Below are 18,140 nucleotides of genomic sequence, written 5' to 3' on the forward strand. Positions count from 1 at the left end.
ATCAGGAGAACTGGAATCAAAAACATCTGGAAATAGTCTGGGACTGAAGTGGGTTCACCATTTTGGGTGCCCAGTTGAGTTTTCTCTGCTGCCTCTCAACCACCTGGTTTTTCCCCCATCCCCAGGTCTACCAGGACAACGTCTACGCAGAAGGCTCCGAGTTCCACTCCTTCAAGAAGGTCCTTTTTGAGATGGGTCCCAAGTACTCCGAAAGCGTGGAGCTGGCCTCCTTCCACTCCATTTCCAAGGGCTTCATGGGCGAGTGAGTGGCAGGGCCAGGCTGGGTCGGCTTTCCTTCTTGAGCTCCATGGAGACTCTCCACCACGGCTGAACCGAAGGGGATTTTTCCAAAAGACAGTTCCCCCCCCCCTTTGAATACGTTTCGCTTCTCATCCAGGAAGCTTCTTCAGTTCAAACATCTGAGAAGCTTCTTCAGTTAGAATGGCAATCACGGGACAACTGGACAATTGGACAAAAAGCAACTGGATGTTCTTGTTTTTTTTTTAAAAAAAACATTTTGCTTCTCATCAAAGAAGCTTCTTCACTTCTAACTGAATAAATTCAATTCAGAATAGGGCTGGAAGGGACCTTAGAGGTCTTCTAGTCCAAAGCAGGAGACCCTATACACATTTCGGTTTCTTCGGTGTCAGAACTGAAGAAGCTTCTTGGATGGGAAGCGAAAAGTTTTCAAAGGGGAAAAAAAAGCAAGAAAACCTTTTGAAAAAGCACCTTTGGGTTTCCTTCTTGACTTTGCCGCCCCCTGCTGGTGGGACAGGGAAGTGCAGGACATGCCTCCAAGGCCATCCTCTCCTCTCCTCTTACCTGGCCAGGTGTGGTTTCCGTGGAGGTTACATGGAAGTGATTAATATGGACCCCGCAGTCCAGCAACAGCTGACCAAGCTGGTCTCCGTCCGCTTATGCCCACCAGTGACTGGCCAGATTCTCCTCGATGCTGTGGTCAACCGGCCCCAGCCAGGAGACCCCTCCTACCAGCGGTTCAGCCAGGTGAGTTCAGAAGAGGCAGGGGGGCAAATGGGGTGGGGGGAACAGTGGGGGCCCCATCCCTTACTGAGCCCAGGGAATCAGTTTCATTAAGATAGTAAAAAAATCCAGAACATCTGCTGGATGCCACGAAGGTAGTCCTCAACTTACAACGATTCGTTTAACGGTTGTTCAACAGCACTGAAAAAAAGTGGCATGACTCAAGTCCTCGCACTTATGACTGTCGCAGCACCCACACAATCACAATGACAAACCGGCAGATGTTTATAAAGGTTGCCGTGTCCCGTGATCGCCATTCGCCCCCTTCCCAGCCGACTTTGGACAAGCAAAGCCATTCGCGATTTGCTTAACAACAACAACAAAAAAAAGATCATAAAATTGGGCATGACTTGCTTAATGACCACCTCACTTAGCCATGGAAATTTTGATCCCAACTGTGGTCATAAGTTGAGGACTGCCTGTATTTTGTGTTTGATGTTGGACTTCCTGAATCCGAGACCCTTCCAGATCTCTGAACTACAACACCCATCATGCCCATCTAGTACCATCTGAGGATTGTGGATGTTGTCATCCCACAGATCTAGAGGACGTGAGAATGGGGATAGTGGCATATACAGGGAGTCCTTTCTGTCCCTAAGTGAGACACTTGATAAGTGAGTTTTGCCTCATTTTACAACCTTTCTGGCCACTGTTGTTAAGTGAATCACTGCAGTTGTCAAGTTAGTAACATGGTTGTTAAGTGAATCTGGCTTCCCCATTGACTTTGCCTGTCAGACAGTAGCAAGAGGGGACCCCAGGACACTGCAACCGTCATAAGTACAAGTCAGTTGCCAAGCCTCTGAATTTTGATCACGTGACCCTGGGGAGGCTGCAACAGTCACAGGTCACTTTTTTTCAATGATGTTGTAACTTCGAATGGTCACTAAACGAACTGTTGTAAGTCGAGGACTCCCTGTATAACGCACAGCGTGAGATTTGAATTTTTCTTTGAAGTACGCGTATTTTCATCTGATGGGGAAAGACGGAGCTTACACAGAGGGAAGCCCACGTGGAGCTTCCATTTTGGCTTTGGCCACCTTGATTGTGATGCTTGGTCCCTTTTCTGCTTTGTTGGATTCTCCTTCTGCATTGCAGCGTCTGGAGAAAGATGCCCCCCCCCCGTGTTTCTCCTCTCCCCCCCCCCAAGAATTGGATCCCTGCCGTTGTGTCATTCAACGCAAAAGGGAGACATCAGAACATCATGTCCAGAAATGGAGCCAGGAGGGCAGGAGGGCTCATCCTGGGTGCCTGGAATGGGGGATCTTCTTTGGCTCTGAGTGGGTTCTTGGCACAACCTCTGGGGCACTTCATTTTGCTGATTTAATTTGGGTTGGTTTTTTGTTTTTTTTAATGTCTCGCTGGATGCCCAGCTCTGATTGTGAGATGGGCGGCCATAGAAATTAGTTAAATGCATGCAGGCAAAATGATGAAGAGAAGATGGGAGGCTTTGTATTATGCTCAAAGCAGGACTGGGGGTGGGGTTGTAGCCCCCTGACCTGTTTTGGCAGGCTGCAAAGCCATTGTGGAGTACTGAGCTTGGGGGTTTTCTTGTAGATGTTTCATGACCCAAGTAGGTAACATCATCAGTTCTAGAAGGGAGAGGAGGAGGAGGAGGAGGAGGAGAACTTTGGGGTCCTTGGTGCTCTCTGAGCTTAGTTATTTTCTTGCAGACGTTTCATGACCCAGCTAGGTTACATCATCAGTGCTGGCTGGGAAATTCTAGAAGTTAAAGTCCACAAGTCCCAAAGTTGCAAGATCCCCTGGACACCCCTGGTTTAGCTGATTAGACTTAGTAGGTTCCCACAACACGCTAAGCTAAGAGGGTTTCTTCGGAGCATCTGAATCCAATTTGCGCGTTGGGCTGTGGGCATGAAACACCCGTGTGGTGGTTGAGCTAAGAGCGATTGTGCACCCTCACCTGTCCGCCCACTTGCCTGCAGGAAAAGGCCGCTGTCCTGGGCGCTCTGGCCAGGAAGGCCCGGCTGACCGAGGAGACCTTCAACCGGGCTCCCGGGATCCACTGCAACCCGGTGCAGGGGGCCATGTATGCCTTTCCCCGAATCGAGCTGCCCGCTCGAGCTGTGCAGGAGGCTCAGGTAAGGTGGGCACTCCGTGGGTCTGGTGTTTCCGATGGGGGGGGGCAGCAGGTGGGTTTGCAGCCTGCAGGGGCCGTGTTACAAGGGGATGGGCCTTCAGGGGGGTGGGTTTTTTCCACCCTCTTGCCTTGGTGGCCTAGTGGTTAGAGTGCAGTATTGCAGGCCCGCTCTGCCCACTGCTAAGAGTTCGATCCTGACTGGCTCAAAGTTGACTCAGCCTTCCGTCCTTCCAAGGTGGGTAAAATGAGGACCCAGATTGTTGGGGGCCAGAGGCTGACTCTGTAAACCGCTTAGAGAGGGCTATAAAGCACTGTGAAGCGGTATATAAGTCTCAGTGCTAAGGGAGAAGGGAGGGAGAGAGGGAGGGTGGGTGGGAGGAAGAAAGGAAGGACAGAAGGAATGGCCGTGGTGGCGCAGTGGTTAGAGTGCAGAATTGCAGGCCAGCTCTGCCCACTGCTAGGAGTTCGATCCTGACTGGTTGACTCAGCCTTCCATCCTTCCAAGGGCGGTAAAATGAGGACCCAGATTGTTGGGGGAAAGTATGCAAATAATGCTGACTCTGTAAAGGAAAAAGGGAAAAGAAAGTCCAGTTTGCCTTTTGAAAAAGCAGCTTTTTGCTAGAGTTATTTTGACTCCCCTGCAGATGTTTTGGGCCTAGGTGGGTTCAAAGCATCCGCGATGAGTCCGTCTGCAGCCTTATTTTGCATGATGCCCCACTTTTCTCTCGATTCCAATGCTTGAACCGTAAAAGGACACCGGACCAAGCAATGGAAGTGAAATGCAAAGCCAGGCTGACCCCACTTCCTCCCCTGACCTCCTGCAGGCCCTGGGCCAGGCGCCAGACATGTTCTTCTGCCTCAGACTGCTGGAGGAGACGGGCATCTGTGTCGTGCCCGGCAGTGGCTTTGGCCAGAGAGAAGGCACCTTCCACTTCAGGTAAGCCCTCTCCTGCCCTGCCTTGTGCGGAGGTAACTTCAAATGGTCACTAAATGAATGGTTATAAATTGAGGGCTACTTATAACCTTCCTTCCTTCCTTCCTTCCTTCCTTCCTTCCCTTCCCTTCCCTTCCCCTTCCTTCCTTCCTTCCTTCCCTTCCCCTTCCTTCCTTCTTTCCTTCCTTCTTTCCTTCCTTCCTTCCCTTCCCTTCCCTTCCCTTCCCCTTCCTTCCTTCCTTCCTTCCCTTCCCTTCCCCTTCCTTCCTTCCTTCCTTTCCCTTCCCTCCTTTTCCTTCCCTTCCCTTCCCTTCCCTTCCCTTCCCCTTCCTTCCTTCCTTCCTTCCTTCCTTCCTTCCTTTCCTTTCCTTTCCTTTCCTTTCCTTTCCTTTCCTTTCCTTTCCTTTCCCTTCCTTTCCCTTCCCCTTCCTTCCTTCCTTCCTTCCTTCCTTCCTTCCTTCCTTCCTTTCCTTCCCTTTTTTCTTTCTTCCTTTCTCACGCCCTCTCTTCTTGCTCTCTCCATCCCAGAATGACCATCTTGCCTCCCGAGGAGAAGCTGGAGGTTCTCCTGCAGAAGCTGAGCCAGTTCCACGCAAAGTTCACCCGGGAATATTCCCAGGTCCAGCTGTAGCGTGTCCAGGAATTCTGGCCGTAGTGAAGCCGGGGCAGTGGGTGGGCCGAGGGGGATCACCCTCTAGGCTTCATCCCACCTGCAGGGTGTATAAACGCCCCCAGCCCCATCCTTGTCCCACCTCCACTGACGAAAGCAAAGACGGGGGAAGGCTCAGTGCACAGATGGGCCTCTGAGAAGATCACCAGCCGTGCCTGACCTTCAAGGATCTACAGATGGACGTCTCCTACAAGCAGGACCCGGGCAGCTCTGGGCACCAGCTCCCTTGAGAGATTTGGGGTCCTCAAGCCACGTTGCTGTCCCTCAACTCCTCCACATTCAGAGACCCAACCAGACCTGCCTTCTAATTTGGCCCCCGGTGCAGATGTGCCTTCATGCTCTCGGTTCCCCAGTGGGGTCTCTCTGCCCCCTTCATGGACTTGGCCAGGGGTCTCGCTGGCTCAGGGACGGTTGCGATCCGTGGGGCCTGCAAAGAGGACATCAGGAGAAGCTGCCTGGCAAACCCTGAAGCCTTCTGGGATGAATGTTGTGCCTTGGGGGAAGAGAGGGCCAGGCCCCTCCCTCACATTTCTGGGAATGTTAAAGGGGGCTGCAGGGGATCAATAAAGCCAATCTGATCAATAGTTGAATCCCGTCTCTGCAGATTAATCAGTGGAACAGCTTGCCACCAGAAGTTGTGTGTGTGCTCCAACACTGGAGGTTTTTAAGAAGAGATTGGACAACCATTTGTCTGAAATGGGACAGGGTTTCCTGCCTGAGCAGGAGGTTGGACTAGAAGACCTCTGAGGTCCCTTCCGACTCTGATATTTTGTTATTCTTTTTTTTTTTTGTAAATATTTTATTATTTTTCAAACATAAACATAAAATATAACTTTCAAGAGCAAAATCTCGATCCGGTCATAGATGGTTACCACGCTTACATTCCTTTAACAAATTCCATTCACAATTTCCCATTACATCTTTAAAAGGTGAATATTCAAAACAAAAGAAGAATAAATTTTAACATAAATTCTAACATCCTTGTCTATATATATCTATTGTATCAATACAATTTCAATTTCATATTTACTTTAGCTCATTTATATCTAAGTATTAATCCTGCTTATATCTGGTTCTTCTCCACATTGTCTTTATCATCTCTTTTACCATCAATTGCAAAATACTTTTTAATAATATTCTAATCTCTTATTCTAATTATTAACCACAATTTTATCACCTCAAATCTTAATTTCAAACTCAATGCATCTCCATTTTTCTTACCATTTATACAACAAAGTTTTAACTACATTTCTTGGACTCTTGACCCATTCCATCAAATCTTGATATCTTATATGATTTTTATGATCTTATATGATCTTATATGATCTTATGATTTCCAGCATAGTCTCCTCCAAAACTCCCACCGTTGTTTGGCTGACTTCCAGCATTTTAACTACTTTCCACATATTTCCCGAGTCTCAAACTCTTAACTAGTTAGTGCCCATCACCTCTTCTAATTCCCTTGCAAAATAATTATCTATTTCATGTCAGTTTCCCAACATACTTTTTCAAATTAATTCTCAATAAATTTCATGATAATCCTTTCCAGCATATTTTAAGTTAAATCACACTTTATTACTAAGATCTGTGTATCTTCTTGTTTCATTCAATAAAACCATAATTAAACATATTTACCAATCTAACATTGCTTACAAGTTAAAGTCAAAAAATATTACATCAAACATTTATTTTTCTTAAAGTTATCTCATATTTATATATACTCTTTTTAAATATTTTTAGCCACCTTTATCTCACTCCTCTATTTTAATTACCATCCCTTATTTTCTGTTTTTATTACTCCAAAACCCCTCCAATTTTTATCTAGAAATCATTTATACCTTTAAACTTTTAAACATTACATTTCAATTTAATTACATTTAATTTTATTTTCTTTCCTTCCTTCTCCTTTCTGTCCAACTGTTCCACTTCAAAAGTCTCTCTGCTCAATTAAAAAAAATTATATGTGTCACTTTAATGCTTTTGGAATGTCTGGTTCACATGTGATGCATCAACTTCCTGTCTTTGTTCCTGCGCTGCACCCAGTTTTTTTGCTAGGCTTGTTAAATTCCATTGTAAAAAGTCCAAGATATTTTTTCTTTCTTCATAGAATCTCTCCCAGGGGCAGAGTAAAAATCTTCAAAAACCATAAATTTAGTGGAGCATAATTGCTTTCTCCAGTGAATTCTTCCATTTGGCATGGCCAAAGAAATGCCTCGGTAAGGCCACACTTGGAATCCTGCATCCAGTTTTGGTTGCCATGATGTAAAAAAGATGTTGAGACTCTAGAAAGAGTGCAGAGAAGAGCAACCAGGATGATGAGGGGACTGGAGGCTCAAACATGCGATGAACGGTTGCAGGAACTGGGCATGGCTGATCTAGTGAAGAGAAGGACCAGGGGAGACATGATAGCAGAGTTTCAATATTTGAGGGGCTGCCCCAGAGAGGAGGAAGGGGGTCAAGCTATTTTCCAAAGCACCTGAAGGCAGGACGGGAAACCAATGAATGGAAACGGAACAAGGAGAGATTCAACCTGGCAATAAGGAGGAATTTATTAACAGTGAGAACAATTAAGCAGAGCAATGCCTTCAGAAGTTGTGGGTGCTCCACATTTTTAAGAAGAGATTTCACAGCCATCTGTCTGAAATGGGATAGGAGGGTCTCCTGCTTGAGCAGGGGGCTGGACTAGAGGACCTCCAAGGTCCCTTCCAACTCTGTTCTCCTAAAGTGAGAGAGAGATTTGTGGTTTTTCCAGGGGCGTCTCTGGGGTTTCTCGATCTGCTGCTTGCTGCTTAGTCACGTTTACTCTCCAAGGATTATGCAGCAGCCCCACCCACGATCTGGGCTTTCTCACGGAGACACGTTGGGTCCTCAACCCCAAGGAAGAATGAGAGGAGCCTGGGTGCTCCTCCAGTTCACCATCAGGAGCCCTCTTGGCCACACCTATCGAGTCCCAGGGCTGGAAGGGACCTCGGAGGTCTTCTAGTCCAACCCTCGGCTCAAGGCAGGAGCCTCAGACCACCCCAGTCTGTTTTTGGAAGCCTCCAGTGATGGATCGTCTTTGGGACGAGACGTTCCTCTTGGGTGGCATCTTAAAGGGATCAAGGAAGCAGCTGCTTTGGCCCTCTTCGGAAAGGACATTGGCTGCAGGTGTCCCCACCTGAACCTCCCTGGCTTCCCCTCCTCCCCTCCCCCACCTCCATTTCCCAGCAATATTTGTAAATTGTCCTCGACTTACGAGCACAATTGCGCCCAACATTTCTGTTGCTAACCGAGGCACTTGTTAACTGAATTTTGCCCTATTTTATGGCTTTTCTTGCCACTGTTGTTAAGTGAATCATTGCAGTTGTTAAGTCAGTAACATGGTCATTAAGTGAATCCGGCTTCCCCATGGACTTTGCTTGTCAGGAGATCATGTGACCCCGGGACACTGTGACAGTCATAAATACGAGTCAATTGCCAAGCTTCTGAATTTTGATTACATGACCATGGGGGATGCTGCAATGGTCGTAAGTGTGAAAAATGGCCATAAATCCCTTTTGCAGGGTCACTAAACAAATAGCCAATAGCCCATAGACTTATATCCCACTTTTACAGCCCTCTCTAAGAGATTTACAGAGTCAGCCTCTGGCCCCCAACAATCTGGGTCCTCATTTGACTGACCTCAGAAGGACGGAGGGCTGATGGTTGTAAGTTGAGGACTGCCTGTATTCAGGTGCCTGCAGGTTGTGTGACTCCAAAGATGCTCTTTGCTGCATCTTCCAAGAACCTTCCAAGGTCTTCTACAAGCATCCAACAAGGTTTAGAGGTGGGATCATCCCTGCTGTTTTGCACCTGAGGCAGGGAGGAGGAAGAGTCCCTAGGGGGAATGGGGCCTCCAAGCCCTCTTTTACTCCAGGAACAACCCCCCCAACCCCCACCCCAGCCATGGAGCCGGCTTTCCTTGAGCAGGGACTCTGCCCTCCTGGAGACCCAGAAGCTTCTGCAGGATTCTTTCTGTGCTCATGTGCCATGATTAGGGAATGTGACCAAGGGAGGGGCATTTTTAAAAACCTGCGTACCTTGCCTGGTTCCATTGCAGGGAATTTGGAAAAGCAGCTGGTTGTAGTTCTTCTTTAAGGAAAAGGACGACCAGGGGTGACATGACAGAAGTCTTCCAACATTTGAGGGGCTGCCCCAAAGAAGAGGGAGGCAAGCTATTCTTCAAGGCCCCTGAGGGCAGGACAAGAAGCAACGCATGGAGACTAATCAAAGAGAGAAGCAACCTGGAATTAAGGAGACATTTTCTATCAAGTTAGAACAATTAACCTCAGTGGAACAACTTGCCACCAGACTTGTGGGTGCTCCAACATTGGAGGTTTCTAAGAGGCTGGGCAGCCACTGTCTGGAATGGCCCAGGGCAGGGTCTCCTCCCATTGGACCTGAAAACCCCTTCCAACTCTGTCATTCTGTGAAGTCCAGGCTGAGCCCCTCCAAAACCAGGAGAGGGAGTGAAAGTCTGCAGAGAAGTGGCTCCAGCATGACCCTTGTTGGCCCAGAGAGCAGACGGGAGCACTGGAATAGTCGCAGGGAAGGCAGAGGCCCATCGTCCATTGTTTTGGATCCCTGCAAAATATTCCTCATCTAGGCGGGTCCCTTCTCTCTCCCCCCCCCCCCATCACCCTTCCTGGCCAGAGACAATGCTTGCTTTGAAAGGGCTTCAGAGGCCGTGAAGTTCTGCCTCCTCTTTGCATTCTCTTCGCAAGATACGATCGGCCCTCTGGGCACCTTGCCCGCTGGGCTCTCTTCCAAAGGGGCGCTTCCAGGTAGCGGAGCCGTATGGCTGCACCGGCTGAAATAAACCCATCCCAATCTCAGGGTTGCAGCCGAGCCTGGCATTGTGGACTTCCAGAGGTCTTGGGTTGCAGCTCCCAGAGGTGGCCTGGCTGGATGAGATGGGAGTTATAGTTCAGCCATCTGGTAGGTGTCAGTTTGGAGGAAACACCCCTCTCCCTGATGAGAGTCAGCTGGCCAATGCCAGAGCTGTTTTCTTCTTCTTCTTCTTCTTCTTCTTCTTCTTCTTCTTCTTCTTCTTCTTCTTCTTCTTCTTCTTCTTCTTCTTCTTCTTCTTCTTCTTCTTCTTCTTCTTCTTCTTCTTCTTCTTCTTCTTCCTCTTCTTCTTCCTCTTCTTCTTCTTCTTCTTCTTCTTCTTCTTCTTCTTCTTCTTCTTCTTCTCCTCTTCCTCCTCCTCTTCCTCCTCCTCTCCTCCTCTTCCTCCTCTTTTACTACTTCAGGTGTGAGAGACAGAAATTTCCTGACGAGAACAATTAATCTCAGTTTGATAAATTGTACCGTAATTTACAAGGTAACAAATGGTAAATAGTAATTAACAGAATTGGAAGGGGTAGGGTTAGTTGCCAAGCATCTGATTTTTGATCATGGGGATGCTGCAATGGTCGTAAGTGTGAAGAACAGTCATAGGTCACGTGTTTCAGTGCTGTTGTAGCTTCAGATGGTCACTAAATGAGCGGTTGAGGACTACCTGTCCTCTGTTGGCTCCCACATCCTATGAGAGTCCAGCTCTGGTCACTCTGAGAGCAGAAGAAGAGAGTCCAGCGGCCAAGTAGGACATCAACCTGAGCGTAGGGCTTGAGGTCACCTGAGGTGGCTTTCTGCTGCTCCCATCGGAGTCGTCCAGGGCTGGGACTCTGGTGGGATGGAGGAGCCAGCAGAGATCTCTTGGCCATGGAGGAGAGCTTGGCCCTGAACCTTGGTCTCCTCCCAAGAGGACCTCCTGCACTGTTGAACAGGAGCTGAGCCAAAGATCTCTCGGAGCATTTCTCCTGATGTTGAAGCAAGCCAAGCCCCAGCTGGGACCCAGAAGTCTGGGGCAAACCGCCCTCTGGACCCCGTCCAGCACCCCACGTGCTTTCCCTTTCATGATCCACCGCGGCTGCTTCTGGTGACTCCTTCTCCCCTCTTCACACAGAGGATGGCTGGGCTCTGGAACTGGCTGCTGGCTGTGGGTCTCCTGGAAGGGCTGAGGGGGGCCCTGAGCTGCGTGCCTCCTCCAGGGGGTAAGAAGGGGGAAGTGGGGGGTTTCTGTTGTGGGGAGATTCAGCACAAAGGTTGGGAGGGAAGTGGCTTGGGGCAGGGGAGATCTTGGCTTGGAGAACATCTAATTCTTCTTTTGGAAGATCTAGAAGAACTTTGGAGGGTCATAACAAGAAGGATGACATGTCTAGTCTAATGAAAAGAAGGACCAGGGGAGACAAGACAGCAGTCTTCCAATATTTGAGGGGCTGCCACAAAGACGAGGGGGTCAACCCATTCTCCAAAGCACCAGAAGGCAAGACAAGAAGCAACAGATGGAAACTCATCAAGGAGAGAAGGAGCATGGAATTAAGGAGAAATTTCCTGGCAGTGAGGAGGATAATTAACCAGTGGAACAGCTTGCCACCAGAAGTTGTGGGTGCTTCAACACTGGAGGCTTCCAAGAAGAAAGTCACCCCAGCCTCCTGCCCTTCATCTATGTTGGACTAATATTGTGCACCATCCCCACCGGGGGACAGATTCCCCCCAAAGCCACACCCACCTCCATCTCCATCATAGGATGGCCATCTTAGTGCTGTCCTGCCATGGGTCCTGCCCTCTTTCTCCAGGCAGAGGCCATCCGTGAATTGCAGCCTGACCCTAAAAGAGGCTAACTGCATTTGGGAGCTGCCCCAGGGTAGGGAGGGTGGGAGGTTAGGAGGCTCTTCCAGGGTCCATCCCTGCCACACAACTGCCAAGTTGCTTCCCCTTTGGGTCTTGGGAACATGGACTCCTCACTTGAGGATGCTGGATGCCTCCTCCTCTTCCTCTTCTGTTGGCTTAATCATCCTCCTCCTCCCCCTCCCCCTCCCCCTCCTCCTCCTCCTCCCCCTCCTCTCCAGGAAGCTCTTCCTCTCCTCCAGCGCCTCCCCTGGGGTCTCGCTTCTCTCTCCTCCGCAGCCCCTCCAGAGAATTTGCAGAGTTTAGAGGAAGAGGTAGGAGTCACCCAAGATCACGAGAGATGAAGGGGAAGGGTTTTCTTTGCCACAGGGCTACCAATAATGTTGGGGCATGAAGACGAAAGGGGATTTCTGGCTGTTCACCTCCTCCTCCTCCTCCTCCTCTTCTCTGCAGATCCCGCTCCCTTCTAGCACTGATGATGTTACCTAGTTGGGTCATGCAATGTCTGCAAGAAAACAACCAAGCTCAGAGACCACCAAGGACCTCTCAGTTCTCCTCCTCCTCTTTCTCTATTCTCAGTCTAAGGAACGGGTGGCGAGTCAAGCCTTCAACCCATGTCTCCCTTTGCCCCTCAGCCAGGAACTGGGCAAGAGGCCAGCCTGCCACTCAGTCCTCCATGTACCCCCAGTGGGGCACCGTCTACAGCCGAGCAGAGAGCGCCGTGGATGGCAACCGTGACGGGGACTGGCGCCATGGCTCCTGCAGCCACACCCTGGTGGAGGAAGAGCCCTGGTGGAGCCTGGATCTGGGCGCCTCCTACGCCATCTCGGCCGTGGTGGTGAAGAATCGCCAGGAGTGCTGCTCGGGACGGCTCCAGGGGGCCCAGATCCACGTGGGAGAGTGTGGGACCGACCACGGCAAGTGCAACCCAATGTAAGGAGTGCCGGGGTTCCAAGGGATACACCCAGAGCAAACAAAACTCCGAGGCAGGTAGATTCCAGTGGGCCCATCGACCTCCCCTAGAGGATCGTTGTTCTTGCCTCCCTCGTCCAGGTGACTGGGCGCTCCCTCACTGGCGCCTGGAATGCAGCCCGGCAGCCAAAATCTTCCTCCACCCGGTAGAGCTCCTGGGTGGCCGGCCATTTGGTGCGGACTTTGGGCCGGGCACCCACCTGGTGCACAACCTCCGCCACCACATCTGCCATCTGCTCAGCCTCCAAGGGGGTCTGTAGACTTTCTAGGGCTCCTCCACAAGCTCACCTCCATCTTCCCTGAGTCTTCCTGGTGCCCAGGTAGACCGAGTAAGCAGGCGGGGCTCAGGACTCTGGATAGTGGCTCCGGTTGGAGCTTGAGCATGGTGGCGCAGTGGTTAGAGTGCAGTACTGCAGGCTACTTCTGCTGATCACTGGCTGCCAGCAGTTTGGCAGATCGAATCTCACCAGACTCAAGGTTGACTCAGCCTTCCGTCCTTCCGAGGTGGGTAAAATGAGGAGCCAGATTGTTGGGGGCCATAGGCTGACTCTGTAAACTGCTTGGAGAGGGCTGTAAAACACTGTGAAGCGGTATATAAATCTAAAGGATATTCCTATTGCTAGTTGAGATTTAGGTGAGTCGATTTAATGTCAGGATTCCAAGTAATAGTTCCACATCAAGCAAAACTCCGAGGCAGGTAGATTCCTCAAAGAATAGTTTTATTCGGGCTTATCATATTGGCACAGCTCTGGTGAAAACCGACTCTGCAGATTCCTGCGGTTTTCACCTAATTAAAAGCAAAAGTTTTCCCTCAGCCCCAGTCAGTCAGTCACATGGTCCAATCAGGCTGCCATCCGGTTGCCTGGTAACATCACTCCTCCTTCCTCTGACCAGGTGTGAGAAAACGTCCTTGGTTCCCAAGAGACAGTATATTGTTTTGGCTAAAAACCCCCAACTATCTCTAATCCCCCTAATTCTCCAGTGTGGCAGCACTGAAGCTTCCAAGATGGCTCCGGTCAGGTCAGCTTCAGGGTGGACAAGGAGCCTTCGCCCCCCGAAGGCAAGGGGGCCAAGAGGCAGCTGCTTTCTTTGCAACGGGGCCCAGAGGGTGATCGAAAGGTGAACTGGCAGCCATCCCTGCGTGGATGACATGCCAGCCTTTTTCTGCATGTGCTGCATGTATGGGAGTCTTTAACCCCAAGTAAGTTGAGTTTTTACCTCTGCAGCTGTGGGTCTGTCTCCAATGGCAGCGCCGGCTCCCTCAGCGTCATCTGCTGCGACGGACGGCGAGGACGCTACGTGACGGTGGTCATCCCTGGCCGAGCAGAGTACCTGACGCTCTGTGAGCTGGAGGTCTATGGCTCCAGAGTGGGGAAGGGGTGCTAGAGGGCATCGAGAGGGGGACTACGAGCCGGACTGGAATGGCTCCCTAATAAAACTCCTGATTCAAGGAATGCTTTCTCGTTTCCTTCCTCCGTCGGCAGGCCAGGTTTGAGAAGCCAGCTTTCTTGGCCAGCAATCGTTCTCTCAGCCAGGATGAAGGTTTCTTGGGGATGAAGGAGGGAGGAAGGTGCAATATCCCACCTCAGATGCACCCATCCGGTCGGCCTTTGAGGAAGGGCAGAGCAAGACAGAGGCAGGAGGGAGTCCAGCAATGCTGCTTCATTTTTGCAGGGGGGTCATAAGAGAATCTTACTTAAAGTTGCTCTTTCTTTTCCTTCCTTCCTTCCTTTCCTCCTTCCTTTCCTCCTCCTCCTCCTCATTTCTATGTTGCTTTTCTCCTTGATTACTTTCCATCCATTGCTTCTTCTCCTGACTTCAGGTGCTTTGGAGAATAGCTTTGACTCCTTCTTCTTTGGGGCAGCCCCTCAAATATTGGAAGATGCTATCCTGTCTCCCCGGTCCTTCTCTTCACTAGATTAGCCATGCCCAGTTCCTGCAACCGTTCTTCATATGTTTTAGCCTCCAGCCCTCTAATCATCTCTGTTGCTCTTCTCTGCACTCTTTCCAGAGTCCCAACCTCTTTTTTATACTGTGGTGAGCAAAACTGGATGCAGCATCCAAGGGTGGTCTGAGCAAGACCTTCACCTGATCCTGATCTATCCCTCTGTTGATGCAACCTAGGACTGCATCGGCTTTCTTGGCAGTTGCAGCACATGGCAGGATCACATTTGTCTTTCTGACAAACAGTCTGGGGGGAGGGGGGAGGGGGGAGGTGCTGGCTTTAACACAAGTCCTCTTCGGGGTGGCTACTTTTTTGAGAAGAGGCTGCTCACAAGCACACAGATTGTTTTAAAAGTTAGCAACTAAACAGATGTGGATCTGTTTAGTTCCACATGAGGAACTAAGGCTGCCACCCAATGGGGAGATTTTATTACCAGGCCAGCCTTGTTACGTCTAATACAGGGCTGGTGTGCCATTTCTCTCTCTCCCTCCCTCCCGCTCTGTCTTGTGCTTTCTCTCTCTCCCCCTCTCCTTCTCCCTCTCCCTCTCTGTCTCTGTCTCTCTCTCTAAATATATATCATTCATCTCTCTCTCTCTTCCTCTCCCTCCCTCCCCCTATCTCTCTCTTGCCTTTTCTCTCTTTCCCCCTCTCCTTCTCCCTCTCTCTGTCTATCTGTCTATCTATCTATCTATCTATCTATCTATCTATCTATCTATCTATCATTCATATCTCTCTCTCCCTCCCTCTCTTCCTCTCCCTCTCTCCTTCCCTCTCTCTCTCTTCTTTTCCTTCTCTCCCTCTCTCTCTCTCTTGCATTTTCTCTCTCTCCTCCTCTCCCTCTCCCTCTCCCTCTTTATCCATCCATCCCTCCATCCCTCCATCATTTTTATCATCTATCATCTATCACCTATCTCTGTCTCTATCATCTGTCTGTCTGTCTGTCTGTCTATCTATCTATCTATCTATCTATCTATCTATCTATCCATCCATCCATCCATCCATCCATCCATCCATCCATCCATCCATCCATCTATCTATCTATCTATCTATCTATCTATCTATCTATCTATCTATCTATCTATCTATCATCTATCTAATCTATCTGTTTGTGCATCTATATCTATCTATATCTATCTATCTATCTCTATCTATCATTCATTCATTCATTCATCTCTCTCTCTCTCTCAAATTTATTAGCTGCCCGTCTTGCCACAGAGTAACCCTGGGAGGCTTACAATATGAAAAGATAAAAGTGTATAATTTATAACAAACCCAATACTATAAATACTATAAGAACTATAAAATCAACCTAGCTCAAATGGTTGGTGGGGGGAGGGAATACGATGAGAATGGGAGAGGGTGGGATCTGCTGAAGGGATCTGAACTCTCCCGGCTTCCAACCGACTCTGAAGTTGTGGTTTGAGATTGTGGGTCAGCTGGGGCCTCCTAAGGTGCGGCCTTTGTGTTCTGGGCTTTATGCCCCCTTTGCCCTTCATTTTTAGGTGGCGGGGGGTGGGCCAGCCTTGCTCCAGTTGTGATTTAATAGACATTTTGTTTGGAGTGGCTCCTGATTTACTGAGGCCAAATGTTATGTGTGTCCAACATAACTTACAATACTGGAAAAGCCGGACTGGGCCTCTGCTAACCCCACATAGATGGATAACTCAAGAAGCAAGGAGCCCCACGGATCTTAGAAAAACATCTTTAATCCTAGTTAGAGTTTTTTAAAAAAACAACAACCTCTGAAACCAGAATCCCGAAACCTGGAGATCTTTGATTCAGGCAGGCGTAGAGCAAGCCAGTTAAAGAAAATCTCTTTGAATCATTTGGCTTCCATGATCCCCACATCTGGACCTTGCTGCCTCTTGGACCACTGCTTCTCACCCTCTCTGAAGCAGGTGTTCACCATCCCCAGATTCTCCTCTGGAGCCCCAATTGGGAGGTGCTTTGCCCTCTCCTGGGTGACGGGTTTCCCCACCCCCGAACAGAAAAAATTGGGCCTCCAGAGGACGATTGAGGTTTCTTCCACGGAGAGAAGGATGGGAGATGCCTTCCTCCAGATATTGTTACCTCTCTTTGCAACTTTTAATGTGTCCTTCAACTTCCACATTACATTTTTATGGAGAAAACTGAATTATGATAGTGTAAAACAGGGAGAACGGGGAAGGGTATGCGGTGGCTCAGTGGCTAAGATGCTGAGCTTGTCGATCAAAAGGTCAGCAGTTCAGTGGTTCGAATTCCTAGTGGGTAAGCTCCTGTTCCTTGTCCCAACTTCTGCCAAACTAGCAGTTCGAAAGCAGGTAAAAAATGCAAGTAGAAAAATAGGGACCACCTTTGGTGGGAAGGGAACAGCGTTCTGTGCGCCTTTGGCGTTGAGTTATGCCGGCCACATGACCACGGAGATGTCTTCGGACAACACTGGCTCTTCAGCTTTGAAATGGAGATGAGCAGCACCCCCTAGAGTCGGGAACGACTAGCACATATGTGTAAGGGGAACCTTTACCTTTACCTTAAAACAGGGAGAAATACTTTTCCCATACTTCTCCTGAGTCTATTACCTTCACTCCAAAGTAGAACATAGAGTGGGAAGGGAACCTTGGAGGTCTTCTAGTCCAACCCCCTGCTTAGGCAGGAAACCCTGCCCCACTTCAGACAAATGGTTGTCCAGTCTCTTCTTAAAAACTTCCAGTGTTGGAGAATTCACAACTTCTGGAGACAAGTTGTTCCACTGATTTTTTTTTCCCAAATCATTTTTTATTTTAAAACAAAAAAAAGAAAAAGAAAAGAAAAAGAAAACATACAAACATCATTTATTAAATCAAGTACAGACAGTACATCAGTCAGTTTGCATCCCTAGTGCCCTCTCCTCTCTTCACAATATCACTACATATCCAAAATTTATTCTTATATAAAATATATCAGTTGTATCATCATTTAAAGTATTTCAACATTTACTTATATATCACCATTTTTTATTATCTACCCAATGGTAAAATAAATCCCATATCAAATAATATTGTTTTTCTTCCTGCTCTCTTATTTCAAATGTCAGTTTACTCATTTCGGCACAATCCAACATTTTCCTAATAATTTCTTCATCTGTAGGTATCGTTTCTTCTTTCCAATTTTTAGCAAGTACAATTCTAGCTGCTGTTAGAAGATTCACAATTAAATACTGCAGTTCTTTGTTATATATTTCTGGTAAAATCCCTAATAAAAATATCTCTGGTTTAAAGTCTATGTGTCTCTTGGTCATTTTTTCCAACCACATCTGTATCTTAGTCCAATATCTCCTCTTTTTTTTTATTTATTTATTTATATGCTGCCCTTCTCCGGAGACTCAGGGCGGCTAACAAGGCGTTAAGCAATAGCCTTCATCCTTTTGTATATTTATACAAAGTCAGCTTATTGCCCCCACAATCCGGGTCCTCAATTTACCTACCTTAGAAAGGATGGAAGGCTGAGTCAACCTTGAGCCTGGGGAGATTCGAACTCGCAGTAATTGCAGGCAGCTGGAAGCTAAATACTACCTTTAACAGTAGCATTAGTCTGCTGCGCCACTCAGGCTCCTTGCTTCTAGGCATGTCCCCCACATGTGTTAATAGGATCCTGGGGTCTGATGACATTTCCAACATCTCTCCGATTTGTTCTGGAACATTCTGGCGATTCTCAATGGGGATAAATGCCACCTGTAAAACATCTTATACACATTTTGCTTATATGCTGTAGACATTGTCATTTTATAGTTATGAGACCACAATTTTTGCCATTTTTCTAAATCAATCCCATAACC

The 18,140-nt window shown here is 48.4% G+C and overlaps 2 protein-coding genes across 7 annotated transcripts in view; both read left to right on the plus strand.

The window, feature by feature from the left end:
- GPT (glutamic--pyruvic transaminase) overlaps positions 1-5,330 on the plus strand; it is a 37,058-nt gene extending 31,728 nt beyond the window's left edge. For all 6 annotated transcript variants that reach the window (XM_060682179.2, XM_060682177.2, XM_060682180.2 and 3 more), the window contains 5 exons: positions 126-262; positions 831-1,005; positions 2,982-3,137; positions 3,961-4,073; positions 4,599-5,330. In XM_060682179.2, the coding sequence (XP_060538162.2) occupies positions 126-262; positions 831-1,005; positions 2,982-3,137; positions 3,961-4,073; positions 4,599-4,701 (684 nt within the window). In that variant the 3' untranslated portion in view covers positions 4,702-5,330. The remainder of the gene's footprint in view (positions 1-125; positions 263-830; positions 1,006-2,981; positions 3,138-3,960; positions 4,074-4,598) is intronic.
- Positions 5,331-10,691: 5,361 nt separating this feature from the next.
- The window catches only part of LOC132709198 (uncharacterized), a 75,872-nt gene continuing 68,423 nt past the window's right edge, over positions 10,692-18,140 (plus strand). The window contains exons 1-4 of the mRNA XM_087890774.1: positions 10,692-10,793; positions 12,066-12,363; positions 13,629-13,785; positions 13,887-13,972. Coding sequence (XP_087746900.1) covers positions 10,709-10,793; positions 12,066-12,363; positions 13,629-13,785; positions 13,887-13,972 — 626 coding nt within the window. The 5' untranslated portion in view covers positions 10,692-10,708. The remainder of the gene's footprint in view (positions 10,794-12,065; positions 12,364-13,628; positions 13,786-13,886; positions 13,973-18,140) is intronic.

The sequence above is a fragment of the Pantherophis guttatus genome, chromosome 3 (assembly GCF_059756535.1).
Source record: "Pantherophis guttatus breed Tessera chromosome 3, ASM5975653v1, whole genome shotgun sequence".
NCBI lineage: Eukaryota > Metazoa > Chordata > Lepidosauria > Squamata > Colubridae > Pantherophis > Pantherophis guttatus.